We start from the raw sequence: 20,067 nt of genomic DNA on the forward strand, positions 1-20,067 counted from the left end.
GATGATATTGATATTTCTGTGCCTGGTATTGAGGATTTGATTTTGGCTGTGAAACAGGCATTACATTTATCTGAAGATGATAAAGCTCCAGTTCAGGGAGTTTTCAAGAGACAGGGCAGAGACGCAGTCACTTTTCCCTCAGATGAGGGGATGTAGGACTTGTTAATTGGGGCTTGGAAAACACCCGACAAAAAGATCCTGATGGTTTTTGAACTTATACCCTATGCCGGAGGAGCATGTTGAGTTGTTGGAAAAAGTTCCCTTGGTAGATGCTACCGTTGCTAGATTATAAAAAGCCACGCCTTTACCTGTGCAAGGCGGGCAGTTTGAAAGCAGCATTTGAAAGTGTGGGTTATTCTTAGGCCTGTAATTGCCTCCGCATGGGTATCCAAAGCTTTGATTGCGTGGGCAAATACCCTGTGCTCTTTTCTGCAACCAGACTGAGTCCTTGGCTTTAGCTGAAAAGCTTAAAGCAGCAGTGGAATATACGTGCGAGGCTGGTGAAGAAGCGGTTAAAATGCTGTCCAATATATCAGCTGTTTCTGTGTATGCTAGGAGAGTTTTGTGGCTCAAAGCTTGGGAGGCTGACAATGGGCTGTATTCAATGAGAATACCTGCGAGGTGCAGCGAATCCTTTTTTGGATTCGCTGCACATTCGCCACGTTCCGGAGCCTCGCCGGCTCCGGTATTCAACGAGTCAGGGGCAGCGAGCCCCTGACCGGCGAATATGAGCTCCTGCGGCGAATGCCGCAGGGAGCCTGAGGACGGTGGCAGGCAGAGAGATGGAAGTCTCTCTGCCTGCCCCAGAACGTTTGTGGGGGGGAGGTGGGCTCCCCGGGTGCCAGGCAGCACAGGCTGCCCCCCGGGGGTGCCAGCAGGGGACCGTATATACACTATACCCGATCGGGTGCAGTGAATATATGAATATGTAATGAGCGGCTCGGCTCCGGCGCCCCCTGCTGGCTGCTGTGTAAAAAAAAAATATATATATATTTTTTTTTAATTAAATATATATTCATGTGCTTACAGCACATGAATAAAAATAGCATGCCCCTCCTCAGAATAAAATTCCTGATTTTTTGATACCAAATGTAAAAAACAAAACACTTTATTTTAAAAGTTCACATTCCACTTCTCCATAAAAAGATAGCGATTGCTACTCGGTGAATCATGGCGAAAAAAACCTTGAAATGTATTCGCCATCTGGTCATTGAATAGGGTGATTCACCGTTTTAGTCCAAAATTCGCCAAACAGCACAAATTCGCCATAAAAACATGGCGAATCAGGCTCATTGAATACCGCCCAATGAATCCAAGAAATCCTTGGAGGCTTTGGCCTTTAAGTGAGAATTACTTTTTGGCTCAGTTGGAAGCCATTATTAAGCAAGCAAGGGGGAAAGGGGGGGGGGGGGGGGATAGAGCACTTTTCTTCCTACATCAGCAGCCAAACGAGGTTCATCTAGGTTTGCGGCCTTTCGTCCTTCCTTTCGGCTCTCCTTTAGAGGAGGTGCGTCCTCCAGGAGTCATTCCAGTAGAGGACGTATTGCTGCTGGAAAGGGAAAAGCTTCAAAGTCCTGCTTCGGAGCCCTTACAAAGAAACAGGCTTCCAAAGGGGAGGAGAAGCCCTCAGCATGATGGGGCGGAGTCTCCCCAATCTGTACTCAGCGTGGGGGGTCGCCTCTTGCAGTTCCAGGACACTTAGAACTTGTAAGGTCAGGATCCTTTGGTCCTCAATGTGGTGTCCCAGGGTTACAGGATAAACCTGAAAGGGGTTCCTCCAAAAAGGTTCTTACCTACTCCGTTGCCCATAGAGATTCTCCTCAAAATGGCCCTTTTGTGGGCGGCAAAGTCTCTCCTGGAGAAGGGCGTATTGTTTCTGGTATTGCAAGAGGAGATAAGGGGTTTTACTCCATTATTTTCTTTGTACCAAAGCCAGACCATTTTTCAGGCCAATCTTGAATTTGAAATCTCTAAATCACCACCTGTGGGTGGTCCATTTCAGGATGGAATCCCTGAGGTCAGTTCTTTTGAGTTTGGAGCAAGGGGAAATTCCTAGCGTCCATGGACATTCAAGACTCATACAGGTACACCACTGATTTTCCGGCATCATCGGTTGCAGCACTGAGCTGGATTACCGATTTTGCCGGATTTTCGGTGGTGTACCCTGAATGCAGGGAGACCCCCGCAGCGTGACCCGCCGCAGCTTGATTCCCCCCTCCCCAACCCCCGCAGCTTGTATCATGATTACAAGCCTCTGCAGCACATCTCAGGCTCACCTAATCAGCACGGCGCTGCCCGTCCCCGCAGCGTTACTCTCCCCTTCTGCACTGCAATACACTCCCACTTCCCTTCTAAGCCCTTCTGCTGCCGTCCTATGCCCTCCCACAAATTATTTTACAGACAAAACACATTAACTGGCACCCGATGTGTCCGGATTAAAAGAGGTTCCGGACCATCGGTTTCCGGAAAATCGGGGTTGTACCTGTATTTACATGTTACCATTTGCAGGGAACATCAATCCTTACTGCGTTTTGCAATAGGGAGGTTACACCTGCAATTTCAAGCACTTACCTTTTGGGTTGGCTACAGGTCCAAGGGTATTCACAAAGATTATGGCGGTAATGGCAGCGGCCCTGAGACTACAGGGTATAGTTGTCATTCCATATTTGGACGATCTGCTGTTGAAAGCAGAGTAGGCGGATTAACTACAGCAAAACCTGCCAGTAGCCTTTTGGTTTTTACAGGACCACGGGTGGATCCTGAATCTTCAAAAGTCTCACTTGTGTCCTACTCAAACTGCAGTTTCTGGGGGTCATAATGGATACACATCTACATCATGTATTTCTTCCGAGAGTAAAAGCCAGGGACATCTGCTGTCCAGGTGTCACTGGCGTGACTCTGACATCCTGGCAGGCTAACATATAGCCTGGTCAGGAGAATAACGTGGCTGCCTTTCTATACCAATTTAGCCTACTACCCTGCACTTACTAACGGTGTGGTCAGTTTTGCAGAAACCTCCGTTTGAACCCTTAAGGTCGGCTGACCTGAATTTTCTCACATGGAAATTGACTTTTTTTTGTTGGCAATCGTCTCAGCAAGGCGTGTTTCTGAGTTAGGAGCATCATCTTGTAAGCCTCCGTTTTTAGTATTTCATGATGATAGGGCTGTGCTTAGAACGGTTCCTAAGTTTTTACCTAAGGTTGTTTCTTCGTTTCATTTTAACCAAGAATTTGTTCTTCTGGTGTTCAGTCCTCTGGATAAGACCAAAAAAGGGACAGACTAAAAAATTTGGATGTTTTGCGCATTTATGTGGACAGAGTGAAAGATCTCGGTAGAACGGATTCTTTGGTGTTGTATGCTGTACACAAAAAGGGCTGGCCTGCTTCTAAACAGACCATTGCTAGGTAGTTGAGGTCAGTAATTGCTTTTGCCTATACTAAAGTTTACAGACCAGTGCCTTCCAGGATCAATGCTCATACCACCAGGTTGGTTGCTGCCACTTGGGCAGTGCGCCATGGAGCTACAGCTGAACAAGTATGCAGGGCTGCCACTTGGTTATCTGTTCACACTTTCACCAAATTTTACAAGTTCCATGAGTTTGCGTCGAAGGACGCATCATTCGGGCGAGCAGTGATGAGAACTGCAAACCTGAGCGTACCCTCCCAAAGGACTGTCTCTTGAACGTCCCAAGGTCAAGCTGCGTCACCAGGATAGATGAAAGAGAAAATGGATTTTTGTAAGAACTTACCGTTCAAATCCCTTTCTCTGATTCTATCCTGGTGATGCAGCAATCACTCCCTTATGCTCAGTAAGTAATACAGTTTTCATGGGTTATCATGTTATAATGGTTATGTTAAATTGATTGTGCATATTAATAAGTTCAGGCGTTGTACTGAGTCAATGTATCCTAGTGTGCTCTGGAAGTTGAACTGAGGAATCCTGGGATGCAGAAGGGAGGAGCCTGCCTCTCTGAAAGTTTAGCATAGGTGCCTGGCTCCTTTGGACCCCTCCTACATCCCAAGGTTAAGCTGCGTCACTAGGATGGAATCCGAGAAAGGGATTCGAACGGTAAATTCTTACAAAAATCCCTTTATAGTGTCATGTGAAAGTTGTGCTTTAGCATCCAAAACCACTTATTGCCGAAGGAATTGTGTTCTGGTGTGTGTGTGTGTGTGTGTGTGTGTGTGTAATAGGTTTTATTGTGGTTTAAAAAACTTTATTTGGTTTTCTTTTCTAGCTGGCATATTGTGTAGTGCAGTTCTTGGAGAAGGACAGTACCCTCACTGAACCAGTAAGTTACATCTTCATTAGTCATCCTAGAACAGCCTCATGTATTGGGAACTCTAGTAAACGATTGTTCCCTTGTCAGTAGGCTAATGCCACAGTAGTAATGATGGGGGGGGGGGGGGGGGGGGTCAGTGTGACTAATATAGGCAGAAAGCTTTTTATAGCCCTATAACATGCATATAATTTGTTGGGGCGTTGAGTGGCTTCAGTCTGTGAACTAAACATAGAAACCTAGAATGTGACGGCAAATAAGAACCACTTGGCCCATCCTGTCTGCCCATGTACACACTAGGGTTACATTTGTTGGCAAAAAGAAAGAAGCAATAGCAGCACTACTTTTAGAGGTAAGTGCACTTTACCATGGGTGACTTTTGGATGCCTCACTGGTGTGTAGGATGGAGTAGACCCCCAGGTGGGTAACTGAGTCCTCACTATTGATGCGGTGTACTGTTGTAAAGCCGCTGGAGGAAACATTAGGTTAGCAGGCCTACACTGGATACAGGCATCCTATTTCAAGGATGGCCCAATATCATCTGCAGCCATCCTTGAAGAGGACGCCTGTATCCAGTGATTAGGCCTGCCAGCCTAACGTTTCCTCCAGCAGCTTTACAACAGGACACTGCATCAATAGTTACCCATCTACTCCATCCTACACACCAGTGAGTCACCCAAGGTAAAGTGCACTTACCTCTATTCATCTCACTTGTTCCATAACAATTATTGCTGAAAGTGTGGCATTTATTTTGTGTGTGTGTGTGTGTGTGTATGTGTGTGTGTGTATATATATATATATATATATATATATATATATATATATATATGTATATATATATATATGTATATATTTATATTTTAGTGGTGTTTTAATGTATTTTGTATGTTTTTTTTAATGTGAAGTAAAATATGGTCATTTATTTAAATTCACTTGTTTTTATTTAAAAGTAGTGCTGCTATTGCTTCTTTCTGTTTTTCCCTTTTGGTTAATTTGTAGGGACTGACTACCCCTACTACCTGACAGCTGCTTATTGGCAATCGGCTCCTATCATAGGTGCGGACCTTATTCTTAATTGAATAAAAAAAATCTTGTATCCTCTTTAAATTTGTTGGCAGTCAATTCGCCTATCACTATATTTTTGGAATGTGGGAGGAATCCCGGGCAGGCATCGAGAGAATATACAGGCATGTAGGTGGACGTAGACAGATTTGCAGGCTCCTAGATATGTCCCAGCTCCTGTATCCAGTGTAGTAACCTTGGACTCTGCTGGAATATATCCTGACCAGTTTCTCCTATAAATCTTCCATGTTGCCTGAAGTACCAGTTCTGTACATTCCCATGTCATGAGTAAGAGGCTGCAGTTAGACAGAGGCGCCCCTAATGACTTCTGAAGTGTTGTGCTAGATGAGTCCTGTGCCTGGAAGTAGCTTGTGCTGAGTTCTCATGATCTTCTCTGCACATAAAGTAGTATTAAGTGGACTCAATATGTCTCCACCCCTCCTCCATATGTTGGCGCTGGGATCCCAAAATGGTAATATTCTGCTTACACTGTGGCATTGCCACTGTGGATCTCCCACAGCCACCCCTTAATTTCCCCAATTTGGGGAAAGGGTGCGTAGTCCCAATGTTACTTTCGGACAAGCCGTTCATATGGAAGCTGGTGATTCCCAACACTAATAGGGCAATACATTGTCACCTCCTAGATACTGGTAACATCTCCACCATCTAACCTAAACTGCCACCCTGAGTACTGTGATAATGGATTAGAGAGAGGACACACAGAGTGGCATAACCTCTCTGCCGGGAACTACAGACTGTTCATCTTGGACAGCACTGTGGACAGTACACATGGTTCCTGGTGCCCTATGGAGGAGACGGGCACATATAGCATGATAGTGTCGACAATTGTGGTGCATTGTATGGGTGTATATCAGCAGTTGCTCCGTGCTTTGGTTCTGGACACCGCTGGGCTGTTTGAGGCTTTCTAACGTTCCATCCCTGCTATCTGCCCATCAGCGAGAGGGTTACATGTACTTAGAATGCAGGGAGGCCTATATCCCGCTCTCCTAGTGCACAGTGTTACACACCCGTCTTAGGGCCCTGGGAAGTGCTGATACAGTAATGCTGCTTGCTTTACCTCTGCAGGTGGTCATGGCTTTGCTCAAGTACTGGCCGAAGACTCACAGTCCAAAGGAAGTTATGTTCCTAAATGAGCTAGAAGAGATTTTAGATGTCATTGAACCTTCAGAGTTTGTGAAGGTCATGGAACCACTGTTCCGGCAGCTAGCCAAGTGCGTCTCTAGCCCACACTTTCAGGTACGTGGTCTCTCCTATCCTTAGCATGATGGATAAATATAGTAACACTTATGATTACATTGGTATCTTTGGCAGGCATGCTATAAATGCCTCTGTGTCCTGTAGTTACAGCTAGTACACCACAATGTTGCATCTAAGTGCAGGAAATATCACAATACTCTTCTAAGGACGTTATTACGTTTTATTATTTATTTACAGTTTCATATATAGCGCAGCAGATTCCGTTGCGCATTACAATTGTAAACAGAGATAAAACAAACTGGGTAACAACAGACAGACTTGGAGGTAAGAGGGCCTTGCTGCAAGCTTACAATCTATAGGGACATAGGAGGGAAACACAAGGACAGGCACCAGTAATAGCATAGCTTGTAGGTCCAGAAGGGAAGCTATATAATACATAAGTGCCTCAGAGGGTTATGCGTGTAGAACTTAAATATGATGGGCTTGCCTGAAGAGGTGAGTTTTCCGGGAGCACTTGAAAGTTTAGAGGCTAGTGGAGAGTCTTATTGTGCATGGATGGGCAATCCATAGGGTGGGAGCAGCCGATGAAAGTCCTGTAACAGTAAATGGGAGTTGGTGATCCATGCAGAAGAGATGCAGATCTTGTGCAGAGCAGAGTGGTCGAGATGGGAGATATTTTATGATAAGTAAAGAGATATAAGGTGGTGCAGTATGTTTAATAGCTTTATATGCTAGCAGAAGGGTTTTATATTGAATACAGTTAAACACTGATAACCAATGGAGGGACTGGCAGAGCAGATAAGCAGATGATGAGTATCTTTCTAGGAAGATCGGCCTAGCAGCAGCATTTAGAATGGATTGCAGTGGTGAGAGTCTGTTCTTGGAAAGACAAGTTAGACTATTGCAATAAGCAATGGGGGATAGAATAAGTGCATGGATAAGAGATTTAGTAGTGTCATGTGGAAAATAGGGTTATTTTTTAGATGCATATAACATGATTTGGAGACAGATTGAATGTGGGGAACTAAGGACAGTTCAGAGTTGAGGATGACCCCTAGGCAACGAGCTTGTGCTGTTGGGTAGATTGTCGAGTTGTCATCAGTGATGGAGATATCAGGATGGTAACTTCTTAGCTGGTGGGAATATAAGTAATTCCGTTTTGGAAATATTGTTTGAGGTGGTTAGAAGACATACAAGATGAGATGGCAGAGAGGCATTCACTCAGCTCAAAACCGCGGATGACGACAACTCTGGGGTTGATAGATAGATTTGAGTATCATCTGCATATAAATGATACTGAAATCCGAAAGCTGATTAGTTTGCCAAGAGATGAGGTATAGATTGAGAAAAGCAGGGTACCTAAGACTGAGCCTTGACAGAACTCTGACAGGTAGTCATAGAAGCGAACACTGAAAGAGCGAACAGATAAGACGTGAACTAGGAAAGTGCAGTGTTTGTATGAGAAGAGTAACCAAACGCAGCAGAAAGATCTAGAAGAATAAGTAGAGTAATGGCCTTTAGACTTGGCAGTTACCAGATCATTCACCACTTAAGTCAGTGGAGTGTTGGGAATGAAAGCCTCACTGTAGCCAGTCTAATAAGGTGTGAGTTAAGAAAGTGTGTGAGGCGAGAGTAGACAAGTCTCTCCAGTAGCTTGGAGAGGCATGGGAGCTGAGTTAGGATGGTAGATAGAAAGAGAGTTAGGGTCAGAATTGTGTTTTTTCAAAATGGGAGTAATCACTACATGTTTGATCAAAGGAGGAAAAGTACTAGTAGCAAGAGAGATTGCAGATTTTAGTTAAGTTTGTGACAAGCACAGGAGACCGTTTTAATGACTTGTGCAGGTATAGGATCAAAAGGAGAGGTAGTAGAGCAGGAGGATAAGAAGAGTGTGGAAACTTCTTTTTCATTTGTGAGCTCAAATGAAGAAAGTGCCATAGTGTTCACTCTAGAAATTTTTTAGGGCAGGGTGCTAACCACAGGAAGGGCACATTTTTCAATCGCGAGGGCACATTTTTCAATCGCGAGGGCACATTTTTCAATCGCGAGGGCACATTTTTCAATCGCGAGGGCACATTTTTCAATCGCGAGGGCACATTTTTCAATCGCGAGGGCACATTTTTCAATCGCGAGGGCACATTTTTCAATCGCGAGGGCACATTTTTCAATCGCGAGGGCACATTTTTCAATCGCGAGGGCACATTTTTCAATCGCGAGGGCACATTTTTCAATCGCGAGGGCACATTTTTCAATCGCGAGGGCACATTTTTCAATCGCGAGGGCACATTTTTCAATCGCGAGGGCACATTTTTCAATCGCGAGGGCACATTTTTCAATCGCGAGGGCACATTTTTCAATCGCGAGGGCACATTTTTCAATCGCGAGGGCACATTTTTCAATCGCGAGGGCACATTTTTCAATCGCGAGGGCACATTTTTCAATCGCGAGGGCACATTTTTCAATCGCGAGGGCACATTTTTCAATCGCGAGGGCACATTTTTCAATCGCGAGGGCACATTTTTCAATCGCGAGGGCACATTTTTCAATCGCGAGGGCACATTTTTCAATCGCGAGGGCACATTTTTCAATCGCGAGGGCACATTTTTCAATCGCGAGGGCACATTTTTCAATCGCGAGGGCACATTTTTCAATCGCGAGGGCACATTTTTCAATCGCGAGGGCACATTTTTCAATCGCGAGGGCACATTTTTCAATCGCGAGGGCACATTTTTCAATCGCGAGGGCACATTTTTCAATCGCGAGGGCACATTTTTCAATCGCGAGGGCACATTTTTCAATCGCGAGGGCACATTTTTCAATCGCGAGGGCACATTTTAATTTAAAAGGTGGTGACACCTGAGCTTCAAACCTTCAGCATGTTTATGTTATATAACCATTTTGTGACACCTGACCGTCACACCATCAGCACATTTATGCTATATAACCATCTTGTGAAACTTGAGCGTCACACAATCAGCACATTTATGCTATATAACCATCTTGTGACACCTGAGCGCGTCACACCATCGGCACATTTATGCTATATAACCCATCTTGTGACACCTGAGCGTCACACCATCAGCACATTTATGCTAAATAACCATCTTGTGACACCTACCATCAGCACATTTATGCTATATAACCATCTTGTGACACCTGAGAGCGTCACACCATCAGCACATTTATGCTAAATAACCATCTTGTGACACCTGAGAGCGTCACACCATCAGCACATTTATGCTATATAACCATCTTGTGCCACCTGAGAGCGTCACACCATCAGCAAATTTATGCTATATAACCATCTTGTGACACCTGAGCATCACACCATCAGCACATTTATGCTATATAACCACCTTGTGACACCTGAGCGTCACACCATCAGCACAGACACCCTATAACCGCCGGTGCCCGCAATGCCCCCCCCTCCCCCTGGGGAGATGCCAGCCACGTGAGCGCTAATCGGCATGAGAGGGCAGGCAAGACTATACAGTGCAGATCTGCACTATATAGTCTAAATTGTCCCTCTAGCATGCCGTGCGATGCGAGTCCTGATACGATCTGATCGTATCGGAACTCACATAGCATGGCATATCTCCTCCGTGTGTATACACCATTACACTACTTTTGAAAGGTGTACAATCTGTATTTGTGGGGCGATGAAGGGTAACATAGATTTTTGCGATTTGTTTGCTTTCCAAGTTTCTCCTGCATTTAAAATGTATTTATAATTCATTAACAGAGGCTATGTAATCATTCCCCTTAGTCCTCCCTGTAGTCCTGCTTACAATATATACTTAAAAAAAAATGCACATGCACAGACCTTCGTATACAGAGAGGAGGAGGACATAAAAACTCCACCCCCCCCCCAGTACCTGTGTTCTGCTGCGTAATTGATGACAGCCGGGCAGACTGTATGTGCGCTGCCCGGCTGTACTGCTGTAGTCGGGGGGTGCCACACGGACGTGCTCTTGGCAGCAATGCCACTTGCATAAGCAGCGGACGTGGCTGGCATCTTCCCCCCAACCAGTGGCTCTGCCCGGACGTCCGAACACCCGTCCGCCCGTAGGTAGCTGACAGCTGGGCAGACTGTATGTGTGCGTGTGCGCTGCCCGGCTGTAGTATCCGGCAAGAGAATCTGTATTTTCATATCTCCCTCTGGACCGCCAGGCAGCCAATCAGGAGTGGCGGCATTGATATCCGCTCCTGATTGGCTGCCGGCGGTCCAGCAGGAGATCTGTGAAAATACAGATTCACCTGCCGGATAGTACAGCCGGGCAGCGCAGCGCACATACAGTCTGCCCAGCTGTCAGCTTCCATAGGGGCGGGCGGGTGTTCGGACGTCCGGGCAGAGCCACTGGTTGGGGGGGGAGATGCCAGCCACGTCCGCTGCTTATGCAAGTGGCATTGCTGCCAAGAGCACGTCCGTGTGGCCCCGCCTCCTCTGTCTATGTGCAGTCAGGGGAGGTGATTCCACACAGACCTGTTCTATGCAGCATGCGGGAGGAGGTGGGGCAAGATGAGAGGCAGCCGAGGCCAACTAATATGATGGGGGCTGGGCTGCGGGGGGGAGTGTCAACTCCACACGCTGCTGCGCTGGAAGCACTATGAGGAGACCTCTAGTGCGGCAGCATCTATTAACTTGTGCAGGGCGGGCAAAAACGGGCAGGGTGGGAATCGGCGGCTTTAAAAGGGGCAGGGCGCAGCGCCCTGTGAAATAAGCCTAGCGGGAACACTATGCCAGAGGGTTGAGGTGGGGAAGAAAGAGTTAGAGATTGTGGAAGAGCATACTATTTCATCTCGGATGTTATCAATCTTGTCCTTAAAGGAAGAGGCAAGTTCTTGTGCACTGATGGTAGCCGGTGGTTGAGTAGAGGGAGGGTACAGAATAGACTTCAATGTGTTAAAAAGTCACTTAAAGTTGGTGGCATGAGAAGAGATGAGAGATTGGAAGTACGTTTGTTTGGCAGTGTCCAGAGAATTGCAGTCAGTAGGAGTGGTAGATAGACTTATATGTGAGCAAATCAGTCAGATTATGAGATTTACAACCTTGGCGTTGTACTTTACGTGACTGAGTTCGTAGTTGTCTTGGCGTGCCACGGCTGGCATCTAAGCCTGCGGGGAGTGTAAAGGGTAGCTGGAGCCACTTCAAGGGCTGTTTCAAGAGTTTGTTACAGGTAGGAAACAGCAGAGTTGGAAGAGGTAAGTGTAGGAATTAGAGAGCTGTTGCAGAGAGGTGGAAAGTTGTGGAAAATGAATAGCATTAGTATTCTACGGGTTAGAGTAGGCATGCATGATTTCAGTGTCAGTGTGCTTAGGGTAATGGAGGAGAGCGAGAGGGTAATGGGATTGTGATCAGAGAGGGAAGGGAGTGTTAGTAAAATCAGAGACTGAGCACAGCCTGGTTAAAACAAGGTTGAGAGGAGTTTGGAAGCCTGCATATATTGTGGACTATTTATAGCAATATTGAAGTCACCCAGGATGATGTCAGATGCTCTGGTTGTTGCTGTCCTTTCCTCTTATCTTCAGTGAGAGATCCTGGTGAGCCCAGGATGACAAGATGGAGCCAATAGGGTTGTCATTTTAGATGATTGCATGAAACCAGAAGACCAACTATGGCCATTCACCCATGGGCCAGTATTCAATGAAAATTTTCACTATATGCAGCGAATCCTGTTTAGAATCGGTGAATAGGGTGAATTAGATTTTCAGTGAAAAGATTCACCGCAGAGTGTGAGCACAGTCCGATTCGCCAGAAAAAAACTGAATCCAGAGCATTGAATACTGCCCATTGTGTCCCGGTTGCTGGTTCACATTGGAGGGCGTTTGTGTAACCACAACCATGTAGTGCCCGGGTTTTACCATCCGACTTGGTTGCCACGTGTTCTCTGCATATTTACATATAGATGAGGTTTACCTGTTATAAAGCGATGATACATTTCCCCTTATCGTCCAATGGTAATGGACTGGAGTTCCAGCATTTCTTACTCTTCCCAAACAGTAACACTGCACAAGCTTTGACATGCATGCATTATTGATGGTCCTTTATTCTGTATTTCAGGTGGCAGAGAGAGCCTTGTACTATTGGAATAATGAGTATATCATGAGCTTGATCAGTGATAATGCAGCTAAAATCCTTCCCATTATGTTCCCATCCTTGTACCGAAACTCCAAGACGCATTGGAACAAGTAAGGAGATAATCATTTCTGTACAGTATTGCTTTCCAAGTGCTGAGAGATCCCTTGTCCTAGATAAATAAACAAACATACAATATGAATGTGTGCATATGAATGTGCTGGCTGTAGGAGCTGCCGACGTCTTGTGCGTTTGGCAGGAGGGGCTGTGAGCTCAGGCTGGGGTTTGGCAGGAGGGGCTGTGAGCTCAGGCTGAGGTTTGGCAGGAGGGGCTGTGAGCTCAGGTTGGGGTTTGGCAGGAGAGGCTCTGAGCTCAGGTGGGGGTTTGGCAGGAGCGGCTCTGAGCTCAGGTGGGGGTTTGTCAGGAGGGGCTGTGAGCTCAGGCTGGGGTTTGTCAGGAGGGGCTGTGAGCTCAGGCTGGGGTTTGGCAGGAGGGGCTGCGAGCTCAGGTGGGGGTTTGGCAGGAGGGGCTCTGAGCTCAGGTGGGGGTTTGGCAGGAGGGGCTCTGAGCTCAGGTGGGGGTTTGGCAGGAGGGGCTGTGAGCTCAGGCTGGGGTTTGGCAGGAGGGGCTGCGAGCTCAGGCTGGGGTTTGGCAGGAGCGGCTCGAGCTCAGGTGGGGGGGGTTGGCAGGAGGGGCTGCGAGCTCAGGTGGGGGGGGGTTGGCAGGAGGGGCTGCGAGCTCAGGTGGGGGGGTTTGGCAGGAGGGGCTGCGGGCTCAGGTTGGGGGGTTTGGCAGGAGGGGCTGCGAGCTCAGGTGGGGGGGGTTTGGCAGGAGGGGCTGTGAGCTCAGGTGGGGGCTGTGAGCTCGGCAGGAGGTTCTGTGAGCTCAGGAGGGGCTGTGAGCTCAGGTGGGGGCGGGAGCTTGGCAGGAGGGGCTGTGAGATCGGGCGGGGGCTGTGAGATCAGGCAGAGGCAGTACCTTTGGCAGGAGGAGAGGAGGCTGGAGGTGCTGTGAAATCAGGCTGGGCAGGAGTGGTGCTCTGCTCAAGCGGAGGCGGGAGCTTGGCAGAAGGGGCTGTGAGATCAGGTGGGAGCTTGGCAGGAGGGACTGTGAGATCAGGCAGAGGCAGTACCTTTGGCAGGAGGAGAGGAGGCTGGAGGTGCTGTGAAATCAGGCTGGGCAGGAGGGGTGCTCTGCTCAAGCAGAGGTGGGAGCTTGGCAGAAGGGGCTGTGAGAATCAGGCAGGAGGGACTGTGAGCTCGGGCGGAGGCAGTACCTTTGGCAGGAAGGGGTGTGAGATCAGGCGGAAGATTGGCAGGAGGAGCTGTAAGCTCAGATGGAGGCGATACATTTGATTTGAAAGGCTGTGAGTGGAGGTAGGGAGTGTATTGGTTGCCTTGCGATGAATATATTGTGGTGGCTGTGGTTCCTGGTGAGCAGGCTCCGTGTAACGACATGTAATGCGCATGCAGTGTAATTTCCCATAGTAACTGTGCCTCTTGCTCTTAGGACAATACATGGGTTGATATATAATGCGCTGAAATTGTTTATGGAGATGAACCAAAAACTATTTGATGATTGCACTCAACAGTTCAAAGCTGAGAAACAAAAGTAAGTGTCTTTTCATTCGCTTTTATTGTGAGTGTCTGATGTGTGGGTGCTACTGGGTGGTGACAGTGGGCCCATGCCTGGTTGGTGTGTGGCTTAGTGGGCGGTGACACTGGGCCCATGTCTGGTGGGTGTGGGGCTTGGTGGGCGGTGGCACTGGGCCCAAGTCTGGTGGGTGAGGGGCTTGGTGGGCGGTGGCACTGGGCCCATGTCTGGTGGTTGTGGGGGCTTAGTGGGCGGTGACACTGGACCCATGTGTCTCAGAGAGGGAATCTTGTTGCCCTGTGTATGCTCAGTGCTGGCAGAGATTAGAGTTTGCTGACATACAGAAATACACATCAACCAATTGTCTCTTTCCTTTGCTATTGAACATTGCCAGCACATACTGGTCTGCAGCCACGTTCCAGATCCGTCCATTGGCGAGCAGGGTATTAGGTGTCTTGCTGTGCTGGCGGATGACCGCTGCTTTCTGTAGGAAGTTGGAGCACACTCCTAGCACCATCAATACCTTATGTTATTTCAGTAGTTCTTCTTTGTCATTCCCAGGGAGAAGCTAAAACTGAAGGAAAGAGAAGACGCTTGGGGTAAAATTGAAAATCTAGCCAAATCCAACCCGCAGGTGTGTACTGGTGTGTTCTGTGTAACATCAAACTTTAGTCTCTTTAGTTGGCTTTTTAGGTGTGATGTGCACATGACATAGGTGTGCGATGTCTTGTAGCACCCGTTACATCTCCAGCCATTGTGCATATGGGTGACTAGGGCAGAATGTTGGGGCTGTGTGTGTGTGGTAACTATACAGCCTACCATGTTCTATTCCTGTACTAGACCTCAGTAACCTTTTGCATCTCAAGCTGTAGTGGAACTGCAAGTCCCAGCATGCCTGACAACCTCTAGCTGACTTTATATGATGGGACCTGTAGTTTCGTATTACTTCCTGTTGTAGACAATAGCTGATATTTGATGGCCTGCAGTGCTTGCAGATGGGGTGTGTATACAGGTATAATGTGATGGTGTGCAGCACATGCAGATGGAGTGTTATGTACAGCTTATAATATGGGACTTCAAACTGTGGCCCTCCAGATGTTGTGGACCTACATGTCCCAGCATGCCCTGACAGTTTTGGTATGCTGAAAAAATGTGGCAATGCATGTTGGAACATGTAGTTTCACAACATCTGCAGGGCCACAGTTTGAAGACCCATGGCTTATAGTGTAATGTGCAGTGCTTGTAGATGTGAGGTTGTGCAGTAATAGTGTGTTAATACAGTGGTTCCCAACCCTGGTCCTCAAGTACCCCCAACAGTACACGTTTTCCAGGTCACCTAGCAGGTGCACATTTTAAGAGCCACAGGTGGAGCTAATGATTTCACTGATTCTGTGTGGAGACCTGGAAAACGTGTACTGTTGGGGGTACTTGAGGACCAGGGTTGGGAACCATTGTGTTAATGTAATGGCCTGCAGTGCTTGTAGATAAGGTGTGTATACAGGTATAGTGTGCAGTGCTTGCAGATGGGGTGTGATGGTGTACAGTGCTTGCAGATGGGGTGTTGTATACAGGTGTAGTGTGATGCTGTGCAGCACTTGCAGCTATAGTGTGATATGCAGTGCTTGCAGATGTGAGGTTGAGCAGCTATAGTGTGTTAATGTAATGGTATTCAGCGCTTGCAGATGGTGTGTGTGTGTGTACAGGTATGGTGTACCGCACAATTCGAGTGGTGTTGTGCAGCGCTTGCAAATTGGGTGTGTATATAGCTATAGTGCGATGTGCAGTACTTGCAGATGGGGTGTGATGGTGTGCAGCGCTTGCAGTGTGTTGCAGCTATAGTGTTGGCATAATGGTTTGAGTACACCAGTGTAGGTGACGTTCCTTATGACACATGACTGTTTCAATGCTTTGCGTTGTAGTTCCCTATATATACTGACACCTCTGCTCTGAACAGTCCGGTTGCTATGGAAACAGATGGTCCCTTACTTGAAGATGTACAGATGCTTAAAAAGACAGTGAGGGAAGAGGCGTCTCAGGTAATCTCAGACCTGGTATTGTTGTATTTGTTGTGACTACCCCAGTTATTATACCGCCATAAGCTGTAGGACCGTCTGTATCCTCATGGCAGTCACATGCACATTACTCATTGGTATGAGTAACGTGCATGTGACTGCCAGGAGGGCACAGATGGTCCTGCAGCTTGCTTCAGGACCTGACGTGAGCTGCCAGTGCTTACTCCAGGACCAGCAGCATGTTTGCTGGATATCTTTACTCGTGCACAGGTGAGCTGATCTGTTTTGCTGGGTTAGTAAGTATCCCTCCACTACAGAAGGAAGTGACCTGTTCTTGTACAGTACGGAGACATTATTGATTGTTATTTTGTTTCCCAATTTTCAGGCTCTGAAAGATGTAAAGAAGGAACGACCTCTTGTGCGACGCAAGTCAGAATTGCCTCAGGACATCTATACCATGAAAGCCTTGGAATCTCACTGCAGAGCTGACGATTTAATAACGCACGATGGGCATTAGACTAAGACATGTTCTGTGGATTTTGTTTCTGGAAGCAGTTACACATTAGAGAGAGGACGTGACTATTTTGTGCCATACTAATCTGTTACATGCAGTCAGAGCTTTCTTCCACCCTCTCCTGTAGGCAATAACGTTATTCCAGTACAGCCTAAGGGTAGACGTTCAAACAATGGTACAGAGCTGACCCTTTACCCTGCGTGTAGGCTGGTATCTTACCAGTGGATGGTTAGCGGCAGACCACACCCCCCCCCCCCTCCCCTCGGGGCATCTCAATCTGACATAAGAGGTTCCTTGTTTTCTTCTGTTACATTGCCTGGGATGAGCTCATATACTTTTGAAGTATGTGTTGTATTAAAAGCCATATTCCTGTCTGTTGCCATCTTTTAGTATTAAAGTCCCATCCTAAGTGCACGAAGACCCTTGTGTCTTCATTAAATCAAACAACAGAAGAAATAACTGGTGTATAACAAATGTTCAAATAGTAAACTCTTGTTTCCCTGCTGGTCTGGCTCCTGGGGTTGGGCAGGTGCTGCTGCTGTTCTGGCTCCTGGGGGTGGAGGTAGCACTGCTGCTGGTCTGGCTCCTGGGGTTGGGCGGGTACTGCTGCTGGTCTGGCTCCTGGGGGTGGAGGTAGCACTGCTGCTGGTCTGGTTCCTGGGTGGGGGCAGTTGCTGCTTTGGGGGCAGGGATGCTGCGTATTAAGGTGTGCTGCGTTTTGTAACAAGGTATGCGGTTTCATACAATACCACAATTAATGATAAGATCGGCCTGGCTGTGGTCCTAGAATGAGTAATTGCATATATTCTAAAGTTGTATTTTAGATGCACACTCTCTATGGAAGCCGAACTCACCAGACACACAGCCCCTCCTGTAAATATGTCCATTTTGCTGTTTTAGACTTTAGCTGCTGCTGTTCATCCATTCTCGTTAGATACCGCATCATTCAGGTGTTTCCCCTTGCCGGGGTATTTTGCTCTCCAAGGGTTTGCTTTGTGCACTGTAAGCTTTGCGGGAGATACCTGGCAATAGTGATGGGGTCCTGGTCCCCCTCTGTCACTAGCGATCGGGGCCTGGTCCCATATAGTATGCAGGAGATTCCTGGATGTCTGTAGTGAGGAATAGGTTCCCCGTGCACTTTTGGGCTACTGATCTTTCCAACAAAAGGAACTGATGCCGCCTGTATGCGGGGCGCTGTGTAATGTACATAGATTTCGGATACCATTGTTTGAACTTCCATCTTTTACTGTTTCATTTTATTTTGTATTTCCCCCTCTGGAGTTTGTGTATAATGGGCGAAACTTCTACCGTTCTGTTTTTATCTGATCAACCTGTATATAAATGTTTGGTTACCTGAGTAATAATCCGCTGTCACCAACCATCTATAATTGTCTAGATTTTTTTTGTGCTCTTTATTATAGATAAACACTCACCAAAATGAGGGGAAAACCACAACTGGCCCCTAGCACTCATTACTACTGTACGCCACTGCGGTTCCGTGATAACAGATTTGTTCTGTGCCTGGATTTAATTTAATGTTCCTAATAATGTGTGGTGTTGGGTATACCACAGGTAATGTGTATGGGGGCAGATGGATGTAGCCCTACTGCGCACGGGGGCACTTTGGTGATTGTTTACCTTGATAAAGTTACTGTATCCAGCTTCCAGGACTTGCCTGTACATGAGGAAATGCAGCAGTACTATGGAGAGTGTCTTTAGCGTGGCTTTAGTATGGCTTTTATTTTAATATTGTACATACATTGTACTTTGTTTTATGGTAATAATAAAAATTTAGACTCATATTTTGTACAAAATGGTCCTGTGTACAAATTCCAGATTCTTAACCCACACTCTACAAGACAGGCGAATATAAATCACCCCAATTAATGCTCTAAACCATGGGACCTCAAACTGCGGCCCTCCAGATGTGGTGAAACTACAAATCCCAGCATGCCTTGCCACAGTTTTCCTATAAGGGAGAGTTAAAACTGTGGCAAGGCATGCTGGGAATTGTAGTTTCACAACATCTGGAGGGCCGCAGTTTGAGGACCCATGCTCTAAACCAGCGCATCTGTATCCCACATGCTGCAGACACCTGTACTGTCAATGCCTTTCTTAGGGACTATCCGTCAGTAACATTGGTATATAGGCAGCACATCTGTATCCTATATCCCACATGCTGCAGACACCTGTACTGTCAATGCCTTCCTTGGGGACTATCCGTAAGTAGCATTGGTATATAGGCAACACATCTATATCCTACATGCTGCAGACACCTGTACTGTTACTGCCTTCCTTAGGGCAGGGCTCGATAAAACCCGGGCGCCAGGTCGACCAGATTTAGCTTCCTGGCGACTAGATTTTGCGAGAAAGCAGTACTCCCAAGGCAGTGTGACTTGAATTAATGACCATAGTGGGCCCCATGGAGGATTATATTGTTAGCTATAACATCCAGTGCCGCATCAGCCGGCAGAGCGGTGCACAACTCACCCGGCTGCTGCTGTATCAGAGCAGGTCTGCAGCGCGGCTATTTAAAACTTGAGCAGGAAGCTACAGTGGTAACTCCTGATTGGCTAGGGAGCCGTCGTGACTTTTCAAATAGTCATGCTGCGGACCTGCTCTATGCTCTGGTACAGCAGCAGCCGGGTTAGTTGTGCGCGGCTCTGCTGGTTACTGCGGCGCTGGATGTTATAGCTAACAGTATAACCCACCGCGGAGCCGCTGCTCAAGTGTCCGATGGCAGGGGCACCAAAGGCTGCTGCAAATGCTCCTTGAGTCCTGATGTGATCACGGGGGCCCGATGCTTACGTGTCTGATGGCAAAGACACCAGAGGCTGCTGCCAGCACTCCTGACAGAATAAACTCTGACAGGATTCGCTGCTCTAGGTACAGTAAACGGCTCTGCTTCTATTGGTATTGAGGGGATTGGCAAATGGAGAGGGGGGTACTGGGGTATAAACAGTGAAGCCTGTGTCACCCTCTGCTTCTCTCACACTGCCACTCATTACCTATCCCTGTCACTCAATGCTTATTCTCTGTCACACACTATCTATCCCTCTCGCCAACTCTTGGTCACCCTCTGCCACTCCCTGTTACCCACTAATTCTTCCTGTCAGTTTGTTATCCTTTTTCTCTGCAACACCCCCTGCCTCTCCCTGTCCACCTCTACCTTCTCATCAACTATCATGTAATGGTGCACACACACCCTTGCCATTTTTTTCTGGATCTGCCCCTGCCTGGAATCAATGTGGCATAATATGTAATGGACATTATGGCATGTTGTATTATATATAATGGGCATCAGTGTGTGGCA

General features: G+C 47.2%; 1 protein-coding gene across 5 annotated transcripts in view; it reads left to right on the forward strand.

Moving 5' to 3' along the window:
- PPP2R5C (protein phosphatase 2 regulatory subunit B'gamma) overlaps positions 1-18,556 on the forward strand; it is a 90,826-nt gene extending 72,270 nt beyond the window's left edge. For 2 of the 5 annotated variants that reach the window (XM_083166360.1, XM_083166361.1), the window contains 7 exons: positions 4,238-4,291; positions 6,428-6,598; positions 12,621-12,748; positions 14,145-14,246; positions 14,790-14,862; positions 16,148-16,264; positions 16,626-18,556. In XM_083166360.1, the coding sequence (XP_083022486.1) occupies positions 4,238-4,291; positions 6,428-6,598; positions 12,621-12,748; positions 14,145-14,246; positions 14,790-14,862; positions 16,148-16,264; positions 16,626-16,757 (777 nt within the window). In that variant the 3' untranslated portion in view covers positions 16,758-18,556. Of the gene's footprint in view, positions 1-4,237; positions 4,292-6,427; positions 6,599-12,620; positions 12,749-14,144; positions 14,247-14,769; positions 14,863-16,147; positions 16,265-16,625 lie in introns of those variants that run through there. The other 3 variants (XR_014466194.1, XM_083166362.1, XR_014466195.1) reach the window with 3 other exon arrangements.
- The last annotated feature ends 1,511 nt before the right edge of the window (positions 18,557-20,067 follow it).

The sequence above is a fragment of the Crinia signifera genome, chromosome 12 (assembly GCF_055691185.1).
Source record: "Crinia signifera chromosome 12, ASM5569118v1, whole genome shotgun sequence".
In the NCBI taxonomy this organism is placed as follows: domain Eukaryota; kingdom Metazoa; phylum Chordata; class Amphibia; order Anura; family Myobatrachidae; genus Crinia; species Crinia signifera.